The sequence below is a fragment of the Simochromis diagramma genome, unplaced genomic scaffold (genome assembly GCF_900408965.1).
Source record: "Simochromis diagramma unplaced genomic scaffold, fSimDia1.1 OVJJ01000421.1, whole genome shotgun sequence".
NCBI lineage: Eukaryota > Metazoa > Chordata > Actinopteri > Cichliformes > Cichlidae > Simochromis > Simochromis diagramma.
The window spans coordinates 9025447-9046415 of record NW_024387250.1 but is presented as its reverse complement, the minus strand read 5'-3'; the positions used below and the strand labels follow the sequence as shown (position 1 = coordinate 9046415).

The 20969-nt window shown below is 39.2% G+C and overlaps 3 protein-coding genes across 5 annotated transcripts; 1 reads left to right on the top strand and 2 right to left on the bottom strand.

Annotated features, from left to right (window-relative positions):
- The first annotated feature begins 267 nt into the window (after nt 1–267).
- Nucleotides 268–12671, top strand: bora (bora aurora kinase A activator). Of its 3 annotated transcripts, none has more exons than XM_040001298.1 (12): nt 268–272; nt 8764–8918; nt 9015–9121; nt 9276–9321; nt 9420–9498; nt 9621–9665; nt 9775–9831; nt 9939–10207; nt 10520–10682; nt 11151–11713; nt 11810–11944; nt 12217–12671. In XM_040001298.1, the coding sequence occupies exons 2-12, from the start codon at nt 8769–8771 to the stop codon at nt 12235–12237; spliced, it is 1635 nt and encodes a 544-aa protein (XP_039857232.1). In that variant the 5' UTR covers nt 268–272; nt 8764–8768; the 3' UTR covers nt 12238–12671. The 3 variants fall into 3 exon arrangements, with proteins under 3 accessions (XP_039857232.1, XP_039857230.1, XP_039857231.1); XM_040001296.1 differs by lacking the exon at nt 268–272 and adding an exon at nt 8377–8489; XM_040001297.1 differs by lacking the exon at nt 268–272 and adding an exon at nt 8529–8661.
- On the bottom strand, nt 4363–8299 carry mzt1 (mitotic spindle organizing protein 1). Its single transcript, XM_040001300.1, has 3 exons — nt 8048–8299; nt 7769–7914; nt 4363–4820 (listed from the first exon to the last, which is right to left on the bottom strand). Exons 1-3 carry the CDS (start codon nt 8097–8099, stop codon nt 4797–4799), a joined length of 222 nt encoding a protein of 73 aa, XP_039857234.1. The 5' UTR covers nt 8100–8299; the 3' UTR covers nt 4363–4796.
- Nucleotides 12672–13117: 446 nt separating the features above from the next.
- On the bottom strand, nt 13118–20856 carry dis3 (DIS3 exosome endoribonuclease and 3'-5' exoribonuclease). The gene is made up of 21 exons (XM_040001290.1): nt 20374–20856; nt 19376–19533; nt 18973–19169; nt 18776–18849; nt 18473–18640; nt 18143–18304; nt 17846–17959; nt 17559–17696; nt 17233–17379; nt 16979–17095; nt 16788–16889; nt 15761–15825; nt 15577–15661; nt 15291–15418; nt 15106–15192; nt 14814–14970; nt 14328–14542; nt 14015–14183; nt 13781–13939; nt 13560–13682; nt 13118–13417 (listed from the first exon to the last, which is right to left on the bottom strand). Exons 1-21 carry the CDS (start codon nt 20590–20592, stop codon nt 13349–13351), a joined length of 2853 nt encoding a protein of 950 aa, XP_039857224.1. The 5' UTR covers nt 20593–20856; the 3' UTR covers nt 13118–13348.
- Between the last annotated feature and the right edge of the window lie 113 nt (nt 20857–20969).

The window sequence follows — 20969 nt, the reverse complement described above, 5'->3', positions numbered from 1 at the left end:
TACGAATCACTTCGCCTCTATTAAAAATGCCCCAGGGTCCTAGTTAAGTGTGTGTGTGTGTGGTCATATATGTGCTTGTGTGAAAGAGAAGGAGGGGGGTAATGACAGAATGATGTTTTGGCATTTGTGTCTGCAGTGGGGATCTGAAATGCCACCACCATCAATGCTGCTTAATTCTCAGAAACATACACTTAATCTGAACAGACAATCCGTTCCGACAGCCACTGTCATGATTCAAATCAACTTGGAGTGAAGAGTGTGCGTGTGCTCTTGTGAGTGAGAGAGTATGTTATTGTGTTTTGGTATGTCATTAGGTGCCTGTGAGCGTGTGCGTGTGCATGACCAAGATATCACACATCCATTCCACATTCCCCTATGATAATGTGGATTGATTATGGATATGATAATGAGAGGCCGGCGCGGCGTCGCGACCTTCACAAGGTCTAATTGAAACAAGCGTTGGTCCTCCGAAGCACTTATCAAGTCACACAGCACATCATTAATCACGCAGAATACAAGCTGTCACTGTAACACACATGCAAACACACACACACACGCGCGTGCACACATTCTCTAAATTTTTCTGTTTTTCGAATATACACACACACACGCATACTCTCCATCTCCCTTCTCCTTTCTCTCCCTCTCTCTTACACACACACAAGCGCACACACAATGCAAGCTGTCACTACAATATGCCTGGCATTGTCTTCTTTTAAGGAGAGTGGACAGCTCGTCCACCCTCCATCTCTATTTTCTACAAGAAAAGTTGAAGAACAAACAAGCTGTTGGAGTTAAACCTTACAAATAAGAAAGAGGAGAGGGAGATTGTTAAAGCAATCCAGCAAACAGAAACAGCTGTTCACTCCAGAAAAACTCTCCTGAAATTGAATTAGCACAAGTTGTTTTACTACCTGCTTTTATTAGAAGACAATTTAACAACCAAATGTGATTCCAATGTCTGATTAAGGCAGCATATGGTGCCTACCTGTTAAACACAAAGTGTTCAGTACCAGCTTAACGCCTCAGTGAGTCACTCGAATAAACTAATAAGCTCAATATCATATTAGTCATTACATAGTCCAACACACAAAATTTCAATCTGATAAAAAGGTGGTTTCATTATCATCACAGGGAAAACACAAGGGAGTTTGCATGCGCTGCCGATACCATCATCAACTTTGTTAATTGTTATTCAATTAACTGCTTTTGTTAATGAAACCAATTAATACTTTAAAACAAGCAGGGAGATATACGATTATTATGCATCTATGCAGAGCACAGCTAATTACAACTGTAAATCAATCATTTCCAAATTAATCATCTTGGAAAATGTCCAAAAACAACAAAGTCACTAAAAGACTTTGGAAGTTTTTTGCTTTTTTTTTTTAAACATATTTTGATTGCCATGCTATTATCTTGTCTAATGATTGTTAACGATCCTTTAAAGAGTTTATGATCCAATTTCCTTGCTATGTAATTGAATTGGAACCTAAACAGTATAATCTTAAGGTTTAAAAATGTGCCCAGTATTTAATCAGCGGTGGAGCATTGGCGAAATCACTAACAAGGTCACAGAACTCCTCTTGGGGCAAATACAGTCAGTGGAGCTTCACCTTGCGGAAGGATGAGGGCCAAACAGGCTCAAACCGTTACAGAAATATTAATCAATCAATCATTTCAATACAGAATACAGACCTCCAGGATATGCTCCACTGCTTAGTAATGACATTTTTTTTTAATCAGTGTTAGAAGAACCGTTTTAATTTCCTGCTTAAGTTATCCTTACTTAAGTAGGTACACCAATTACCAGTAAAGGATCTGCTCTACAAATATTACTTCAAACAATACTGGAGTGCTGCTATTGAGGCTAATGTACTACTGCACACTCTGTACTGTTATGATCAATAGTTTGTGATAGCTGTGAGATGGAATGGATAAACATTTTTAAAACAATAACCAAACCCACCACCGTGTAAAAAAAAACCCCACAAAAAACTGTTGCTTTCTGCTTATGGTCCCATGCCACTTGCTCTAAAACAAGTTGATGCCATTAAAGCAATAGTCTCGAGAGAATCTTTAAAAAATTTAAGTGCCATTATCCTGTACTAGAGACCATAGTGGCCACTGCGCAGCAAAAGATAATACTTACTAGCAAAATTAACTTGAAACCTAAAAATATTCACATACAGAAAAAAGGAGCCAAAATTACTGTGCGTTAAGTGGATTCCAGTTGCTTATGCGTTCATGTAACGCACATTTTAACGCAAGCTATGTGGATATTATGGGTTTTAAACCTAATCCTTGAAATATTGTAGCAGAAGTATAAAGTGGCATATTAAATTACTGAAAAAAAGTACTTTGAATACTTCTCTATTACTTCCCATCACTGTGTGGATTGTGCAAATGCAAGTGTCTTAGTGGTGGTAAAACATTTGTTAGACATAGAATATTTCAAATAGTGAACTTTGTCTCTTCTTTTATAACTCAATTAAAAAATTTTTAATTCTTACCACTACCACACAATTTTAATAACTTGTCAAAAATGATGTTTTCTTTTAAACCAAAAACTCTAGCCTTCGTGGACAAACAAAGCCAGGGAACGCCTCACCCCAGCCTATTTATTGCTGAAGGTAATTAGTGACCTGAACACAGAGATTTTTGACTTTTGTTTAAACTCTGCTTTAAATTAGTCTCTCCACTGTAGTTGTTTTCATACGCCAATATTGCTGTAATTTAGGTTTGGAAAAACATCAACAGACCATCTCTCCCTTTACTTAGGGACCTTCTAATCAGTCCAGTCTAATTATTTTCCTAATATCCACTGCACACACCTGAACTGTAATTGCTGCACATAGATCTTTCACTTTTAAATGAGACTGGCCTCATTTATCAGAAAAAATAATCCTCGCCCTGGATAATTATCAGACATACAAATATAAACACCTTTAGAAGTTTTTACGTGAGGACCCGCTCGCCTCTTAAGTTGATACAGTCATGTGACCTGACCAGTGCCCTAGTTGAACACCTCTTAGATGTTCATGCATATATGGACGCTAATCTCTGTTAGGACTGTGGGATTTGGGAATATTTTGTTTAACAGAGATCAAAGTAGCTGCTAGGATGAGGAGAAACCTTCAAACACATCAAACAGAGGGCAATACATCCCGAATCCCATGCCCATAGTAGCCAATCAAGCCGTGCATAACAATTTTCCTTTTGTAAAAGAAAAAGATTCCAGGTTTTGGTCTTCCTTCATCAGCATCTCCTGTGGCTCACCCCCCACCGAGACCTGGGGTTGTTTTGGCTTACGGACTATCAAGCAGAGCCACCGTATCGAGTCTGTATGTCTCTCATTCTTGGTTAAACACGGTGTTGGTAAAGAAGAACAGAGAGATACTGTGTTAGGAGATCAAAGCAGCAGTACAGAGATTTAGACTCGGAGCCTGTCAGTCAAGATGGCGAGACAAAGCAGAAGAAGACAGAAATGCTTACACACAACACATGCTCTCCTGCTCAATCGCTGGCTTTCTCTGTGGCGTGCCTGTGAGCGGTGAGGTGTTACTGTCAGATGGCTTAGGGGCTACTCATTTGTAGACATCTACAGCACTGCATGAACACCTAAGCTCTCACACATAAGGGGACACAGACAAGCTACTGATAAAAGCCTGTGTGAATAAGAGGTCTCCTCTAGCCTATATATGGCCTGTGGAGGAATGTTCCCTGCTCTCAGCATTTTCTCTCGTCTCGAAGATGAATAGATCTATTTTAAAGACAGGACAAAAACAAAACAATGCATGTGCTTGTACGTGATTTAGGAGTTTTATTCCTTGTTGATCAAAGATGTGTTTTCTTTTTTTTTTTGAGGAGGGGAGGGGCAAGTTTGCAGTATTCTCCAATGATTTTTGAGAATAGAGCACAGACGTAAAGGAGGAAAGATTTCAGAGCAACAGTGCATCCTGCTGTAAAGAATGACCCTTGTTCAAGTCTTCGTTTTTGAAGTGCGTCCTGCACGGTCTGTTTTTGTATTACACTGTGCAATGTTCCGCCAGTATCTTTTCCTTTTCACCCAGTCTGACAGGAAAAATAATTTCCTTTGTAAAATCCTGCACAAAGATAAGCTCCCAATAAAAGGTGAAGGGGTGTAACTATGAATTCATCGGGATGGATTTGGAAAACTGGCTCAACATAAAACAAAAATAAAGAAATAAAATGTGAAAAATGTGATTTTAAAAAGTACCTGATTAAATCACAGAAATGGTGAATCAGTAGGAAAAACTTGGTGGAATAAATTACAACTGTGCAAGCTTCCCAACAGCGATAAAGACCTCTGACTGTAATAAGAAAGACAACACCACCTGGTGGCCGCTCACTGTAACACTTTAATTTACACTTCATCTGCTACATGTAAAACAAAAATGGCAAAAGTTGAGAAAAAACAGAAATGCAAAACTAAAACAATTCGCAATATATTATAGATCTTAAAAAACAAAAACAAAGTAATGATCAGAAATCGAGTCTGCACTCAAATTAAAGCAGGAAGTCAATTATAGCCTGAAGTAACAGGAAACACATGGAGTATGTCTATATTTGAGACAGAATGGTTGAGTATGAGCTCATTTCAGGAGAAGACTACATTAAAAACACAAAAGAGAAGCACATTAGTCACCAATTAGACACACAGTGCCAAAACGGAGACAAATCTGATTGGCTGGCGATCCCATGTATGTACACTTGCAGGTAGGATGCACGATCCCATTAAAAGGTCCAAAAACTTAAGTGATCTGTTTTTATCTTCAGTTTGTACAGTTCTCGGAAGCCTGAAAGAGAAAATAAATAAAATGCTAGTTAGTCATCATCACGACTCATATTTTTACCAGTAAAAAGCATATGACATCTTTGCCAAACAAAAAATGAATGGGTGGGAAAAGATGAGGAAAACACAAAGGCTGCCTCAAAATTAATACCACACATCACCTTTGATGTGGTTTTTCAGTCTCTGCGATGAGAACCAAAGAGTTTTTTTTTTTTTTTTTTAATTTAGCACAAACAGAAAACTGTAAGCGAAATCAACAAAATTAACAGACCAACCAGAACTAAACCTCTCAGTCTGTACTGTCTGTCATTCTGACATACACTCACACCTTGATAGAACCGGGATGGACCACCTTTGGCCTTCAGCACTGAAATAACTCTTCAAGGCACAGATAGAGATTTCAGTCCATACTAACATCACAGCATCACACAGTTGCTGTGGATTTGTCAGCTGCACACCTATGATGCTCTACTGGGATCTGGTAAATCTGGGTGCCATCTGAATACAGTGAAATAACCAGTTTTGGATTATTTGAGCTCTGTTAAATGAAGATAACACACTTTGGTCATTAAAGGGATGGATAAGCTCATCAACAATACTGTCCGGTTTCCACTAAGGGGCCCAAAGAATGCCAAGAAAACATCCAACCCGATTACACCACCACCAGCGTCCTGAATTCTTGATAAAAGGCAGGTCCTTTGCAAACAGTAGCCTCAGTTTCCTGTTCTTAGCTGACAATAATGCCACCCAGTGTGGTATTCTGCTGCTGTGGGCAATCTGCTTCAATGTTCAGCATATTATACGTTCAAAGATGCTCTTCTACATACATTTGTTGCAACAAGTGGTTCTTTTTAGTTGCTGTTGCCTTCCTATCAGCTCAAAGCAGTCTGGGGATTCATGGCAGGAAAATCCCAGTAGATCAGCAGTTTCTAAAATACTCTGACCAGCCTGTCTGGCACCAACAACTATCTTGTGCTCAAAGTCAACTAAATCACCTTTCTGATAATTGGTTTCAGGTTCAGCAGGTTGTTTTGACCATCTCTACATGTCTGCCTAAATACATCAAGACGCTCACATATGATGGGTTAGGATGTTTGCTGTATTGAGGACTTGAGCACTTGTACCTAATAAAGTGGCCAGTAAGTGTACAGTAGGTCGCTTTTAGATCAATGTTCCTCCCAGCTTCATACTCACAGTAGCCTCATGACACTGAACGACACGTGTAGAATATTTATCATCAATACCAAAGATTTGTTTGCTTGTGGGCTTGAGCACTGACCACATTTGCTCTTCATGCTTTTTATTTTTGTTCTCCAAGCAAGAGGTGTGTGTGTGTGTGTGTGTGTGTGTGTGTGTGTGTGTGTGTGTGTGTGTGTGTGTGTGTGTGTGTGTGTGTGTGTGTGTGAGTGTGAGTGAGAGAGAGAGATTTTGAGTACTGGGTGGTAATTCTAAGAAAGCTGTATGTATCCTTTCATACACAGCTTGAGAGAAAAAGATCTCTCTTTGGAATTGGGGAATAGAGAAAATGCAACATACACAAGAAATGCCGAAAATTAGAAATGAGTGAATGGGACAAAATGCTTTTTGCATGTGCTATGACTGTTTATGGCATTTTCTATTTGTTAAGGCAACTGCATGCAGTAAGACTTCTGTTGAAAGATATGAATAAAAAAAAAAATGTTACAAAGGCTCACTTATAGTAATGACTTTTTTTGCAAGTTGACTGGGGTGGTCTTTTAGACAGGAAGCCAACAGATTATAGATGCAGCAGAGCATATCTGAAAGGGGCCAATAGCAGCAGGTTAGGAGAGAACTTTATATAAAAACCCCTTCTGTGAATCTGGTACTTCATATCCTGATATGCATTAAATGACCACAGTTTATTTTCTGGACGACATGTTAAGCCTCTTTCAATGAGCAAAATAAGCTTCGTTGGAAATCTGTGTTTAAGATTTGGTTATATTGATTGTTATATCTGTGCAAATCTAATAATATGCCCATAATGCTTTAAAATCAGGTGTTTTGCTTACTTTGTGTCGGCATATCTCAGTAAAACTGGTATGCAAAAAGAGGTTCTGTCACCCTACACCAGGCCGCATCTTTATAAACATTCTTAAATTTCAGATGTTATCTTCACACACACACAGCTGCTGCAGGCAGTTCACCTTTCAGCCTGTCACACTGCCAGTGCTGGTGTTCGCTTTAGTATTGACATCAATTAAACATCTGAATAAGTCTGGAAAGACTCGGTTGGCTGGTGTGATGGTAAAAAGAACAGGTATTACATATTTGAGGGATTACACACAACACTTTTCTTAAACATAATGGATTAAGTTGCTTAATTATTCCCAGGAGAAAGTTTTCTCCATAAAATGACCTGAAACTCATTGTTTCATAATTATAGAATTTTATCTCATATAACAGTATAAACCTATACAGTCCCACACACAGAAACAAATCCCTATCCTACTGAAGACACGCATATGATCTTTGCTCTAGTATTTTTCTTTAGTATTTAGGCATGAACACAGAGTATGCTGGGCTGGGGTCAGCATTCGCTCAGCTTTAACATCACTCTGGGTTCTTGGCTAGATTAGCGTTAGCATATCGTCTGTGCAGGTGCTTGTAAAGATCTGTAGTTAGGTTAGCAGCAAAATTCAGTTGTTTTTGTCCTGGACACAGTTTGCAATTTACCATCGCACTGGCTTTTAAAACTAAAGTATTGTTTAGATCCATGCTGTAGACTGTGTCACTATTTTCCTCCTCATGTTGCACTACCTTTCCTAACAAGGAATCAAGTATAAGCCTGTGGTACCTTTAATAATGCTGTAGATTATACCATTTTTATCCTTCTGCCGCTTTAACAATAATTTCTTTGTTGGCTCAGTAAATTATCTACATGTATATTAAACAATGTGAGCTGATTAGCTTTTAGGGAGGCTGTGTCTGTACCTTGAGGGACTCGGAAGCTTTCCGCAGTTCTTTGATGACTGCAGAAAGGGCTTCTGGGTTGATTCCCTGCTCACACAGTCTCACGCATATGGATAGAGACTCCATATCCAAGCCAGTGTTGAGCAACCTGGAGATCTCCAGCAACACTGTTGGGGGAGGAGGTAAAAACAGACACAGCTATGACACACATGCTAAAACGTACTATATATATATTTTAAGATGAATTTTCAACTACTACACAAATACACAAAACACTACACGCAGAAATTACATATTTACCGTCCATCGTCTCCCGTACTGCGTTTAGATTTGCGTTTGCTGCACTGGCCATAGCGATGGATGATTATAGCTAGCCAACGCTTGCTAGCAAGTGGCTGACAAATTAAGATTTAGAGACACAACGCAAAAAAATCAGCCAGATTTCAGGCGTGTCGTATACATTTAGATTGAATCAGCAAAAACCAGGCTAGCACAATCACGTAAAGGTCAATATAAGCTCCTAGCTAGCTGACAGCGCTCATTGCCGCTACTCGCGAAAGTGTGCTGAAGGAAGTGACGACACGAAATTCTTCATTGGTTACGCGAGCTTCCTGCGACGATTCTATTGGCTAGCCTGCCTTGTGGGTGAAATTAAAAAACGTTTGAACTGGTCTCTCTGCTGATTGTTTGCTGCTGGCGTTTCAATGAATATTGCTGTTAGAGTTCCGGCTCGTTCACAATTGTAAGTACCAACAGTTGTAAGGCAAACGTTATCTAGTTCTTGCGTAAATGTATAAATAACTTAGGGGTGAAGTGAAATGTGTGAAGCTAAATCCTCTTTTTAAAAGCTGCTTTCTTCCAAGGTTTGTTAACGCTATAGAAACAGAGGAAGTAATGTAGCCAACGTACTAGAGGTAGAACAAAACGAAAAATCTCCTTACAACGAAATAATTTTAGTGTCTTTTTGTGTTTGGATTGTCATTTATCGTCATCCCGACTTGGATATTTCTTGTCAGCTAAAATGGGGGACCATGCTCAGATCCAGATCACTCCAGAGACTCCAGGCAGGCCCTCCATTAGAAACCCCTTTGAAAGTCCAAACGACTATCACCATCTTCGCGAACCGCTGGTGCCAAGTCCATCTGTATTTAAGTCCCTACCTTGTAAAGCTGTAAGTTTTAAATTTACTTCATATCATCTACTCAACTCATTTACTCATGAGTGGATGTAGTGTCTTAATAATTTTAGACTTGTTTAATTTACCCAGACTCCACCTAAGTTTAACTGGTCTATTGATGAAATGGCCAGTCTCCTACCAGTGCACATAGACCCAGAGGAAATTCAGCGGCAATCTTTTTACCTCAGTCAGACAAGGTAAGTGATGTAATAAGGCTGACACTGTGACAAATGTGAAATTCTTTGAGGAAGATCTGTATTGTTTTATCTTGTGATTTTTAATACCTCCTCTATGTATTAAACCTGGGGAGCTTATTAAAGACTCTATCAAAGTGAGTGGTCTTTCTTTTAGGACGGATTCAGACATTGAGGAAAAACGTCAGAATGCTATTGAGCAGGTAACCAAATCTCATCTTTGCTAATGATACAGAATTTAGTGTACCCAGAATTTATAGATTCCCTTTGTACTGATGTCATTATCCTGTCTCCAATAAAGTTTTTCACCAAAGGAATAATTGTCCCTTCCCCCTGGGCGGCACCAGAGACCCGTAAAGTCCCTCAGATTTCTAAGAATAGTGAGTTATCTTATCGTTTATGTTACTTCTTAATTCTTGTAGGTTTTGTATTTATTTTGTTTTTATCCATAGATTTCTGTTAAACTGTGGTTTTGTAAAAACTTTTATTTTTAATGTTGAAGGTTCAATGTCTGCAATGATTGCAGAGGAGCCACAAAAAATTTCAGGTCGGTTACTTTTTCTTTTTCTTTTACCTACTTTTTTGATAGATAGATAGATAGATAGATAGATAGATAGATATTAAAATTATAAAACTTTGTGTGTTTTGATCTACAGTGGGATGTCAGACCACCCTTACATTGCCTTTGGCTTTTGATTTGGAGAAAGTTCTAGGTAAACCTTGACTAAACACCAACAGGATCATAGTGAGAAAAAGAAAATCGAACAATCTGCTGTCAAGTCACTGTTTCTGTTTTTTTTTTTTTTTTTTTTCCTCACAGGGGAATATTACCGTTATGAAGAGGTGTGTGATCCAGTGCAGGAGAGTCTGAGCAGCTCCTCCTTGCGACGAAAACTATTCCTTGATGGCCAAAATAGTTATAGTGGCTCAGACAGCTCGAGCCCTCCAAGTCCAGAGAGAGGCAATGCCGGTCACGAAAAGCCATCTCCCAAGAGAGGAGACTGCATTGAAGGTTCTGAGGGAGAAGCTGTATCGGCTATCTTTTCCTCCCCTTCGGCCTGTGGTGTGTCAGCTCCGACGCCTTCTACAGTGAGTAGAGGAGTGTAGAGATTTCATATACACAACCGTTACCCAAACTATTTATTTTAGGCATAAAATTCAAGAGAAAAAAATGTATCTAGAGATCATATTTTGCTCAACGAATAATTTTAATAACAGGAAAATGAACATTGACACTGTTAGCCTTCACCCAGGCTTACATTAAATAGTTGCTGTTGATTTGTTTTTGTGTTTTTGCTGCCTTAAAGGATTGTGAGCATACACAGGTTTTTATCTTCTTTGTTAAGCAGTTTACACTTAACGAAATGTGCTATATAAATAAAATTTCTATTGCTATTTTAGGGTCAGTTCTCTTCGAGTCCCATCCAGCACGGACGCTTCCGGGATTGTAGCCTTGGCAGCATCGACAGTCCTCTCTTCCGTGATAGGTCCTCTCCTGCTGGCCTCATCTCCCCCACAATTTCTCCTATTGTTGCACATGCAGAACGCACACCTGTTGGCTCAGGTACACAGTTGTAACTAAAACACTAGTTACACTTTGTAACTAAAACTTTAATATCCGGACAAATCAAAATTGGAGAAATATTGGCTAAGGCTACATCCACACTGACACGATTTTGTATTTAAAATATATAAATATATATATATTTTTTATTATGACAACAGTTTTCATCCAGCTAGTAGTTTTAAATCTTCCTCTATAATACATAATCCTTTGAGTATGGTGGTGATGCCTCCATGTGTTTAGTTGGTGATATTATAAAATGCAGAATAAGTTGCATTGCAGCAAGAAGAACACCTATAATTTGGTCTTTACATTAAATTAGCAACTGGTAATCGAGGCAGATGTGTCTTCGTTATCTTCTGAATGGGGTTGTGCTTCAGGAATGTTATGATCCAATAAAGAATATGTGACTGAGAAGACAAAATGTTGGTAAAAAGGCAAGTAATTGTTACTGTGTTCTTTCTTTAGCTGAGAGGAAGCAGCCGAGCTGTTTGACCCCACGTGGTGCCCCCTTGGATATAGTCGCTTCCTGCAGTGAGAGTCCATTTGTTGAGGGTTGCTCTCCCATTCGTAGCTGCTCCCCACACCAGCTCCATTGCCACAACGAACCCCAGCGCATTTCTCGACCCAGGCCCAGACCTAGAGGCCGCTGCTGGGCTTCCCCTCCCCTCATCTCACCGATCCTCAACCCTAAGCTCCCAGACAATGAGGTGGCTGAAGAACACCTCCCCTCTGCCACTCGCTCTTCTTTCCCCTCTATGGAATTAGATTCATCATCATCCCTGACACAAGACTCTCACCCCACCAACACTGAGAGGGTTAGCGTGGACCCAATGGAACCTGTGAAAATGGAGGAAGGCAAGGAGACAGAAATTGAGCCGAGGCTCGAGTATGAGGAGGACGAAGGTGTGGGGCCTTCCGAGCAGCTGACCAGCTCTCGCATGGTTAATGCATCAGCAACAGAAAACTCTCATATGTTTGTGTCTCTCCTGGCAGAGGGAAGCAGCATACGCTACGATTCTAGCATGCAGGTTTGTAAAAAGAGCTTAACCCCAGCAAGGGTAATTTCATATTGATGTTTTGGGTAACAGAATATTTCTGATTGACTGCTTTTTGCACGTGTTCAGGTGGACAGCGGTTATAACACTACCTCAGCAGTCAGTCTTATTGATGGCACAAACAAAGACTGTGACAACAAAGAATTCTTCAGTTCACACATGGCAGAAGACGCCTTCCAAGTCACTCGACACACTAAAATAAAGGTACTGACTTTACACACAATCACAAGAATGTGGATATTTGAGTTTGTGCCCTTAGATCTAGATTAGTTATTATCCGCATTAAGTTTTGATGCTTTTCATCCATTGTTTAATAAAATTTAAGCAACTCTTCACTAAGAAAAACTTAAGATTAGACACTTTAAACAATGACCACATGTTCGTGTAACAGAAAACCCTGAAGTGTGCTCTAGTGTGTACATTGTATATCCTTACTTTCTTTTTCTTTCATTAAAACTAAGTTTCTTCTCTTTCAGGTGTTTTTTCCTCACCACTGAGCCAACTGATAGATGGATTGAAAGGGATTCTTCTTCTAGTGAAAGCATGTGCTTAATATGTTGCAATCAAATACAACAAGGTTTACACTATGTCTAAAGCATTTATGGTAAATATGTTTGGTTAGACTGAATTGTGTTAACTGTTAAATGAGGTATGAATACAACCATGGGGTTTCACAAGTTACCTGACTGGAAGCAGTTTCTTTAATCACAGGTTATCAAAGGGAAGTCTAATCCACAGACAGGTGTACTTTTGAAACCAGCATAAAACTATCAAGTCTGCATTCAACTTGCACAACGATAACCTTCCTGAAAGCTGTATTGATCCTAGCACCATTTTTGTTGTTGTTTGGGGAGGTTTGTTTTCTTTTAATTTGGTGTTGGATATATGTTGACTTTCTGGTGACATCAGATCTGAGCTGTATTTATGATTTTTTTATTTTTTATTTTTTTTTTTTATATGAAGAAACTTTTTATCATGTTGTTTTGATACTGAGTTGTTTTATATCAGTCTGATGCACTGAATAATGTCACTAATGAATTAAAAGCTGACTGAGCCATTTCTTTGCTCTGTTTCTAATAGTTAAATTCAGTTTCTGGATTATTGTCACATTAAGTTGCGTTCAAGTTTGGTTTTTTGTTTTTTTGTTTTTTGACTGGCTTCAGGACACGTTGTTTTACGGACCTCTGCACAGGGTGTTTATTTGCTAATAATTTAAATCAACCCAAGGAATAAAAGTAAAACAAAACTGTAAACTTCTAATATTTAAATAAATGCTGAAATCTTCCAATATTTTGATTTATGACTCCATTCAAATCATGTTTGAAAATAATTCTGAGAAGTTTTGTACATCAGAAACAATTAAATAACTTTAATGGCTGTCATTAAAATGCCTTTAATATGTAAGACAGCTTACTCTTCCAACAAATGTTTTAAATCATAAAAGAGCAAAATTTTACTCATTAGAAAAGTTGGGGTTTTTTTTTTGTTGTTGTTTTGTTTTGTTTTTTTTTTAAAGCAAAATAAAACAACTGAACTTTATCAATACATCAAACAGTCCAAGCTGGAACATCATGTGGTTTAGGTGAAAACCGAGAGCTCCTTCCTGTGTCAGCGGTCCAATTTTTGTTTCTTGGCTGGTCTTTCGGTATCTGGGGCTGGGACACTCACACCAGGGATCTAAAATAAAACAAACTTTTATTTCTAGGGAAAAAAACGAGCACATTTTCTTATCATGGTTGACTGAAACCTGTAAATTAATAGTATTCAATTTATTCTGAATACTTTTAACTGTTAAAAGTTCAGTTTTGGTCTTTCTTACCACTGGTTCAATCAAAGCCATGCGGATCTTCTGGTGTTGAATATTGGAGTCATCTAGGCTGATGGTGACCTTCACCTTGTCGAATATGTGGAACTTGTGCTGTTCTACAGACAGAGTGGGACCCTACACACGTGCAAAAAAACAAAAACCATGTTAAACCTTACTGACTTTCTATGCATAGCTGACTGCTTTTAAATTTAAAAAGAGAAAGGTGTTTATACCTCTTCCTCAAACACAATGTTTGGGGAAACCTTGTCTTTTGAGTCAAAGAACACCGTTCCCTCCAAGCCAAACTTTGGGATGAGTACGATGATTGCGTTCTTCCTCACAAACAGAACGAATCCTTCTTCATTAAGTATTCCTCGGCTCTTGAAGAACAACTGCAGAAAAAAAGGGGTTTTAATATGAAGCAAAGACAGCCAGTTCACACAGTTCAGATGCTGATATGCGTTTACCTGTGTGTGGAAGGCCACAGAAGCCCGCTGTGCATACTGAGACATTTTGTGTCTGTAGTTGAGGTTATTGCAGAGAGCTGACTGTTTATGCTTGTCCATTAAATCTGGGTAGGTGGTGTCTGCACCTATAGCCACTGCCAGCAGTCGGTGCACGATGATATCAGCGTACCTGAGCACAAGATAAAAACCATGAAACGGGATGACAAAAGAGTATATTAACAACTGATCCATAATCAATTGTGAACATCTCTTTGTTAGAAAAGCCTGACGTACACATATTTTGCCAAGATGTGTAGAACATCTGTTTTCATACCTCCTGATAGGGGACGTGAAGTGCGTATAAATGGGCGAGGCGAGACCATAATGATGGAAATCGCTGTCCATGCCAGAACAAAAATAGACGGCTTGCATCATGCAGCGAGTGGCCAGGATGCGCAGCAGCGTGTTAAAGTATGGGAATCCATCCACTTTGGCTGCATCAAGCGAGTCAGCCAGTGCCTTTGCCGAATCTGTGTGGATCTCGACCTCCTGATGGGAGTTGGAAACAAAAATGTTGACACCTTAAAATATTTTTCCTATTAAAAACGTAACCATATTTACTAGTTTTTCTACTTAATGTACTGCTGTGATTCAACTAGAAGCAGAGACTTATGCAGGTTGCTTTCCAATGTGAGAGAAACCCACAAAACTATTTCAAATTAAAAATGCTCTTAGTCAGGATCTTGAATTAAAGCTGCTTTACTGACACAATGTTCTTCTTTCATAGCAAGAACTCACATGACTGTTTTCCTTTGCTCACCTTAGACTTTGCAGCTTTGATTAGGATGTCATAGTTAGACGGAGGTGGTGCTGGGTGTTTCCTCAGCAGAGCGCACTCTGAGAATTCATCGTAAATCTTCTGAGCAACTGAAATATTGGCCAGCAACATGAACTCTTCAACCATTGAGTTTGTCTCCCTAATGAACAGGAGATGATTTTATTTACACTCATTAAAAACACAGCATGACTCATACGCTGAAAAATATGAAGACAAAAGGAGGCTTCTGCAGAGAAATGGATTCTGCAGAGTGCTCCTTTTCAAAGTAACCTACATGAGTTCTTTGGTCTGAAGATCAATGGGGTCGTGGGTTTCACTGTCCATGTGAAAACGGACCTCTAAAGAGGACAGTGTCAGTGCCCTAAATGATATCAAAATGAGATTCATGTGAATTACAACAAGTCTAAATATCCAGCTTTTTGCCTTTGTTTTTTACTATTCTTTCACTTTGGTCTTTACCCTTTCTCTATCCTCTGCCTCTTGAGGATTTTAGCTAGTTTGTTCAGACCCCGTAGGCTTTTTGTTATATCGTCATTCTTGTTGGTGTCATCAATCCTCATCTGGGCCTCAGCATAGGTCAAAGATGCCTGGACCAAAACAAAGAAAATCATCAATAATAGTAATAATAAACCTTACACAGAAACAAAATTATTGCATAAAATCTAACACAAAATGGTAACATTAAAAAAAAAGGTATAAATTTAAAAAACAAAATGCTAACTGTCCGTGTGTGTTGGCACGATACCTTGGAGTTAATAACACTTTTTGTGAATCGAGTCTTTAGAATTTCAGCCTTGTGGTTTATTTCCCAGATACACGAAAAGGCGAGTCTGGTGAAAAGCAAATAAAAGAACCAGAATTAGACACAAACAGTCTAAGTACATTCATTTTATTCATTTAATGGGAAAAGTATGTGTTTGTGTCACTACCTGTCCACATTGGACCGCAGAGAACAAAGATTGGAGCTGAGCAGTTCAGGAACCATGTCTATCCTCTGCGAGATATAAAATTAAACACACTGTTAAAAATCAAACATGATCAGATGATTTCAATAAACTACAAATAAGAAGAAATTTGCTCATTTGCTTCTACTATTAGAGCCATTTCTAAGTGAAAGGGCCCTAATAAGCTTGTTTTCACAGTTTCCTGCAGTGTTGAGGAAAACGCAGCACAGTGCAATGCAAGCATGAAGACCGGAGAGCAATCGCACAATCAAACTTTGAAATCAGCACGGTATTACGTACATTTGGTGTGACACATACTTATGTGACCAATAAAAATAGACCAAAAATGCAGAGTGACAGGGAGTAGGAGCTACATTCGACTTGGTAAAACAAAATCTGTGCACATGGAACGGATGAATGGAGGTCTGCAGGGATTTGGGCTGGATTTTATGGATGAAAAAGGTGATGTATTATGGCATGTTCTGTGAGAAGTTCCAATTGCGCTACTAAATGTTATAAAATACTGACAAAAGCCAGCCCAGTCCCTTTGAGATCAACGCACTCTAAGATTTCTCCTGGACTGATAAAACTCTGCATCGCATTAGCTGACTTTTGTGACAAAACATTGAGATCGAAGAGGTTAAGGTGATACAGAGAAAGTATATTTCACTTCTACTTCCTCCCAAAGTAAAAGAGTTTAACTTCAGTCCTAAATTGTTTAGATAAAATTCAAGACTTTGTTTTAAGTTTACAGCACTATGTGAGTGTTCTCTTTTTCTGTAAACACTTAACCTTTTGCACATAGGATAGTACATGTGAAGACGCCCCTGCAAAAAATGATGTAGTATAGAGAGAGCTGTCATGCTGGCCAGTTCAACACAAATTTTGAGCCGTTTGCTTAAAATAGTTGTCAGCAGAGTGCTTCCTTTTTCTCTTCTGTGGTACTGCTGTTGATATCGTGGTTTAAAACGCATCGATGAAGGATGCGAACATGCGAGGTGGATTTTCTTACTTTGCCACACAGGTACACTGTGGTGCCACGGTTGGCTGCCTCTTTGTCTAGAGCGTTGCCAGGTCTGATGAAGTGGCTGACATCAGCAATGTGGACGCCCACCTGTTGCAAACGAACATGGATAGTACATCAAAAGACTCGCATGTACAGTTTTACAGACACAAGTACTTTTACTAATAGTGTATTTTTACCTCGAGGTTTCCATTTTCCAGCTCTCTACAGTGCAGAGCATCGTCTATATCTGTGCATCCTGGAGGGTCCACACTGCAAACTGTCAGAGGCCTCAGGTCCTCCCTTTTCATCATGTCCTGCACCACATACATTTACATTCATTTATACACAATTGTATATGTGCATCCTGTCAAATTATAGGTTGATGGACCAACTTATGACTTAAACAATAATATACCTGTGCTCCATTTATCTTAAGGAAAAAAAATGTTACCTCTGGTGTGATGGCCCACGGCATCTTAGGGAGGAAACTGAGTACTGCCTGGGGGAAAGCCTGATGAGGGACATCATGCTCCAGTAGCAGCACCTCCTCTTCTGTGTCCTTCTCCCCCGCACCTCCCAAACTGCGTACAAAATGACCCTAAATAACAAAAAATAACAATAATAAAATAGAATGTTTCCATGGACAAATTGGTATTCCTTGAATTTTATATTTTCCTGTAAATGTTGTGCTAATTTTTTATATTAAACTTAACATAGAAATGGTAAGTAGATATGCAGGTTCCAATTATTTGACAGTCTGAAGAGATTCCAACTCACATTTGGATATCTGGAGTCTTTGGGCCAGCCATCAATGGCCACCATGATCCTCTGGCCTGACAGTGTGGATGCCTGCCGCGTTTCAATGCGGATGCGTGGGATACGGCGGTCTGCTGGGGTGAAAAGATGCCGAGTGGACTGAAAGAACAGGAAAAGAATAGGGATTGTCAGTGCTGACAATAAGAGGAAGCACAAAACTATCTGTAACTAAGTTGTATTAATTTACGTCAAAGACGCATATCAATTTTGAGGAATGTTCCATATATTATTGAGCAGCTTTAACGTACCTCTTTGATTTGGGAAACATTCAGCATGCCACAGAATGGCCTCCAGTTCCTTTTTATGATCCCCACCACCTTGCCAGTGGGCTTCCTCGCTGCCTCGACTGCAGCTGTTCTCAACTGCTCAAACAACAAGGAGATTATTAATAACACTCTAAGACACCTTTATACATTCAAACATCTACACCAATACTTATTTTAAATTATATTCCAACTAAATTATAAGAAATAAAAAAAGCAAACAACTCAACTATAAGCAAATATACAGATTTATCTAATACCATCTTCTTCCATAAAACTTACTTTCCCCTCCTCTTCTTCAGCATCCTCATCATCCTTTGCGGTGCCTTCATCCTGAAGGACAACTGAGGACGGTGCCACCCACTCACTTCGCGGCAAAAGCTGCACAGCAACCACATCCTGATGCACTGCTCTGTTGAGGTTCTGAAGACCCTGGATGAGAACCTGTGAACAAATAAAAGGACCGTAGAGAGCTTTCAGCATGCTTTCGCTTTTTTGAAAATTAGATTATTTGCACAGAAAATGACAAACTTAGACTGCACGACATGATCAACAGAACTATATATATATTCACAGACAGATGTACATGCACACAAACACACACACACACACCTCTGTGCTGTCTTCTCCCTCTCCCTGGACAAACACAGTTGCCTCCAAATAGTTGTCTCTGCTGGCCCTAAAGGTGCCTTGGAGGAAGGAGCCACTTTTAATTCCTGTTTGGATTCTGGATAGGGGAAGGTGCTCTGGAAATAACACTTTACTGCTAGTAATTTCATTCTGATGGAGGAGAGACAAAGAATACCAAAAAAAAAAGAGGTTGGGTTAAAAAGAAAATGAAATATGTAAACAGGAGAAACAGATTCAAGTTCAGGTACAGACACCTGACTTTTGTATGTAACAATTTTAGCTTACCTTGTCATCACCGGACAAGGCCAGGCGATCCACAAGCTCAGGGTTTGCTATCAGACTCTTGACATATTCTTCACCTATAAAAAAATTTAAAAAGTATTCTTATTACAAACTGTTAAAGCTGATGTCATTTAAAATTAGATTAAATTTAAAAGAACATAGTTAGAAGGTATTTTCTTGCTGAAAATGTGATACATTACATTTGTACACCAGCAGGCCGTTGTCCTGTGCTTTCTGCTTGTTCCCTTGATCATTGGTGAGGAGGACCACCTTGAGACCATCTGTGTCAGACTCAAATGTCTTCAGGTGCTGGCTGTACCATTTGACTGCTACACGAATTGCCCGGTCATTTCGGTCATTGGCACTCTCCCCTGGTTCACGTTCAATGAATGTATCTCTGGAAGAGCAGGAATTATAAGCATGGATAAAATAAGGTATCGAGCTTCAAAGTAAAATACAGTTTCATGCCTTTTTAAAGTGATCTGATACCATGAAGAAGAAAAAGATCTTTCTACTTATTACTTTTGTGTGTGTTTATTTTTGACAATACTGTGAAATTTGGATGTCATTATGATGTTAAAAATGCCAACAGTGTTTCTCTACCTGTGGTGTTCATTGGTAAAAGTGTAGAAGCGTTTTTCTTTCTCGTGTATAATGTCCTTCAGGCGCTTGTAGACGGGTGCACTGCGGTGGCGCACCTCCTGCAGCACAGTTTGAAGGATAATCACATTGCAAATCACAGGATCTTCCAGTATATCGATCTGCAGGACAAAGTGTACACAAAGTGTTAGGGAATCAGGTGCAATGCTTAAAAGGAATCTCTTTCACCTAAATTGATGTCAGATATCTGTTCCAACTGGTTAATAAGAACTGGCCAAAAAACACTTTCTGAATATGGTCAGTCTTTTTTCTTGAATAATAGGCAAACAGTCACTACTGATCACTACTCAAGTCAGTAAAAACAAAAACAAAAAAAACCCAACTTTTATTAAATTTGTATTGAATCTGTAATTGTTACTATATCTGCTGATCTCTCTGTTAGGTCACTTAGGTCACTGTTAGGTAAAAAGGAAAATATTGACATTGGCCAGAAAAAGTGTTATTTGTCAATAACATAAGTTTAATGGCCCCAGTTTGTGCTTTTTGTGTCTTCTTCTTCTTCTTGTGACTACTCCCTTTAGGGGCCCCCAAAGCAGATCATCTCACCCTATCCTAAAACTGTCTGTTACATCCTTTGCAAGTCTTCCTTAATTCAATCCATGAAACTGCTCTGGCATATTCTCTTTTGTTGCTGCCTAGCAACTCGGTAGCCTCAGCCTCGCCTCTCTAACTTTGTATGCAAACTGCTTAACCTGAACGGTCCTACTAATGTACTCATTTCTAATCCTGTCCATTCTGGTCACTCGCATCTTCTACTATCTACTACCTCAAGCACAGCCATGATTCGTGCTTCTTCTATAGTATACTGTACTTTTAGGGGCATCATCGCAGTACTTGAGTCACAAACTTGTACTATGTGCCTAGGGAAGAGAAGTCAAAGCTTACACGTTTAGAATACCACATTCAATTGTTTGAAGAAATTTGATGTCACTTTTTACTACCTGATGAAGCACCACATTGGTGTCAGGGACCAGATAATGTGGATAGGAGCAGAGACTGCTCTCCATACACGCGTCTTTCTGCAGCACCGTGGACTCCTGTTTGCATTCAGTGCAAACTTCACTCCCGCACCAAATATCATCCCTCAGATAATGCTCACGCACTACCTTCATCACCCCACCCGACCGGGTCTTCTTAACGAAGGTTTTAGACTTCAACATAATGACGATCAAAAACCGAAAACAGATAAAATTCAGATGTTTTCTGCTACCAACTGATGGTAAGCCTTCAGCTCCCCATGTGTAAACTACCTCTTTGGCCCGACAAAACTTTCCAAAGGTTTTGAGAAAAACGCTGCGTCTAACTTTACGCGTTTTTGATCGTTTATATTCCCATTTATAATCTTCTGCATTTAGAAATCATGTCGAATAAAAAGCATGTTATGTCGAAAAACACAAAAGTATTTTTCAGCATTGTGTAAAATATTATACATGTTAAAAGTTAGTTTTGGCTGGCCATCTAATTGTTTGTTGAAAACAAATTCTTAAAGGAAGCAGTTGAATTATTTGTCGCTGTCGTTATTATAGCGACCCCCGTG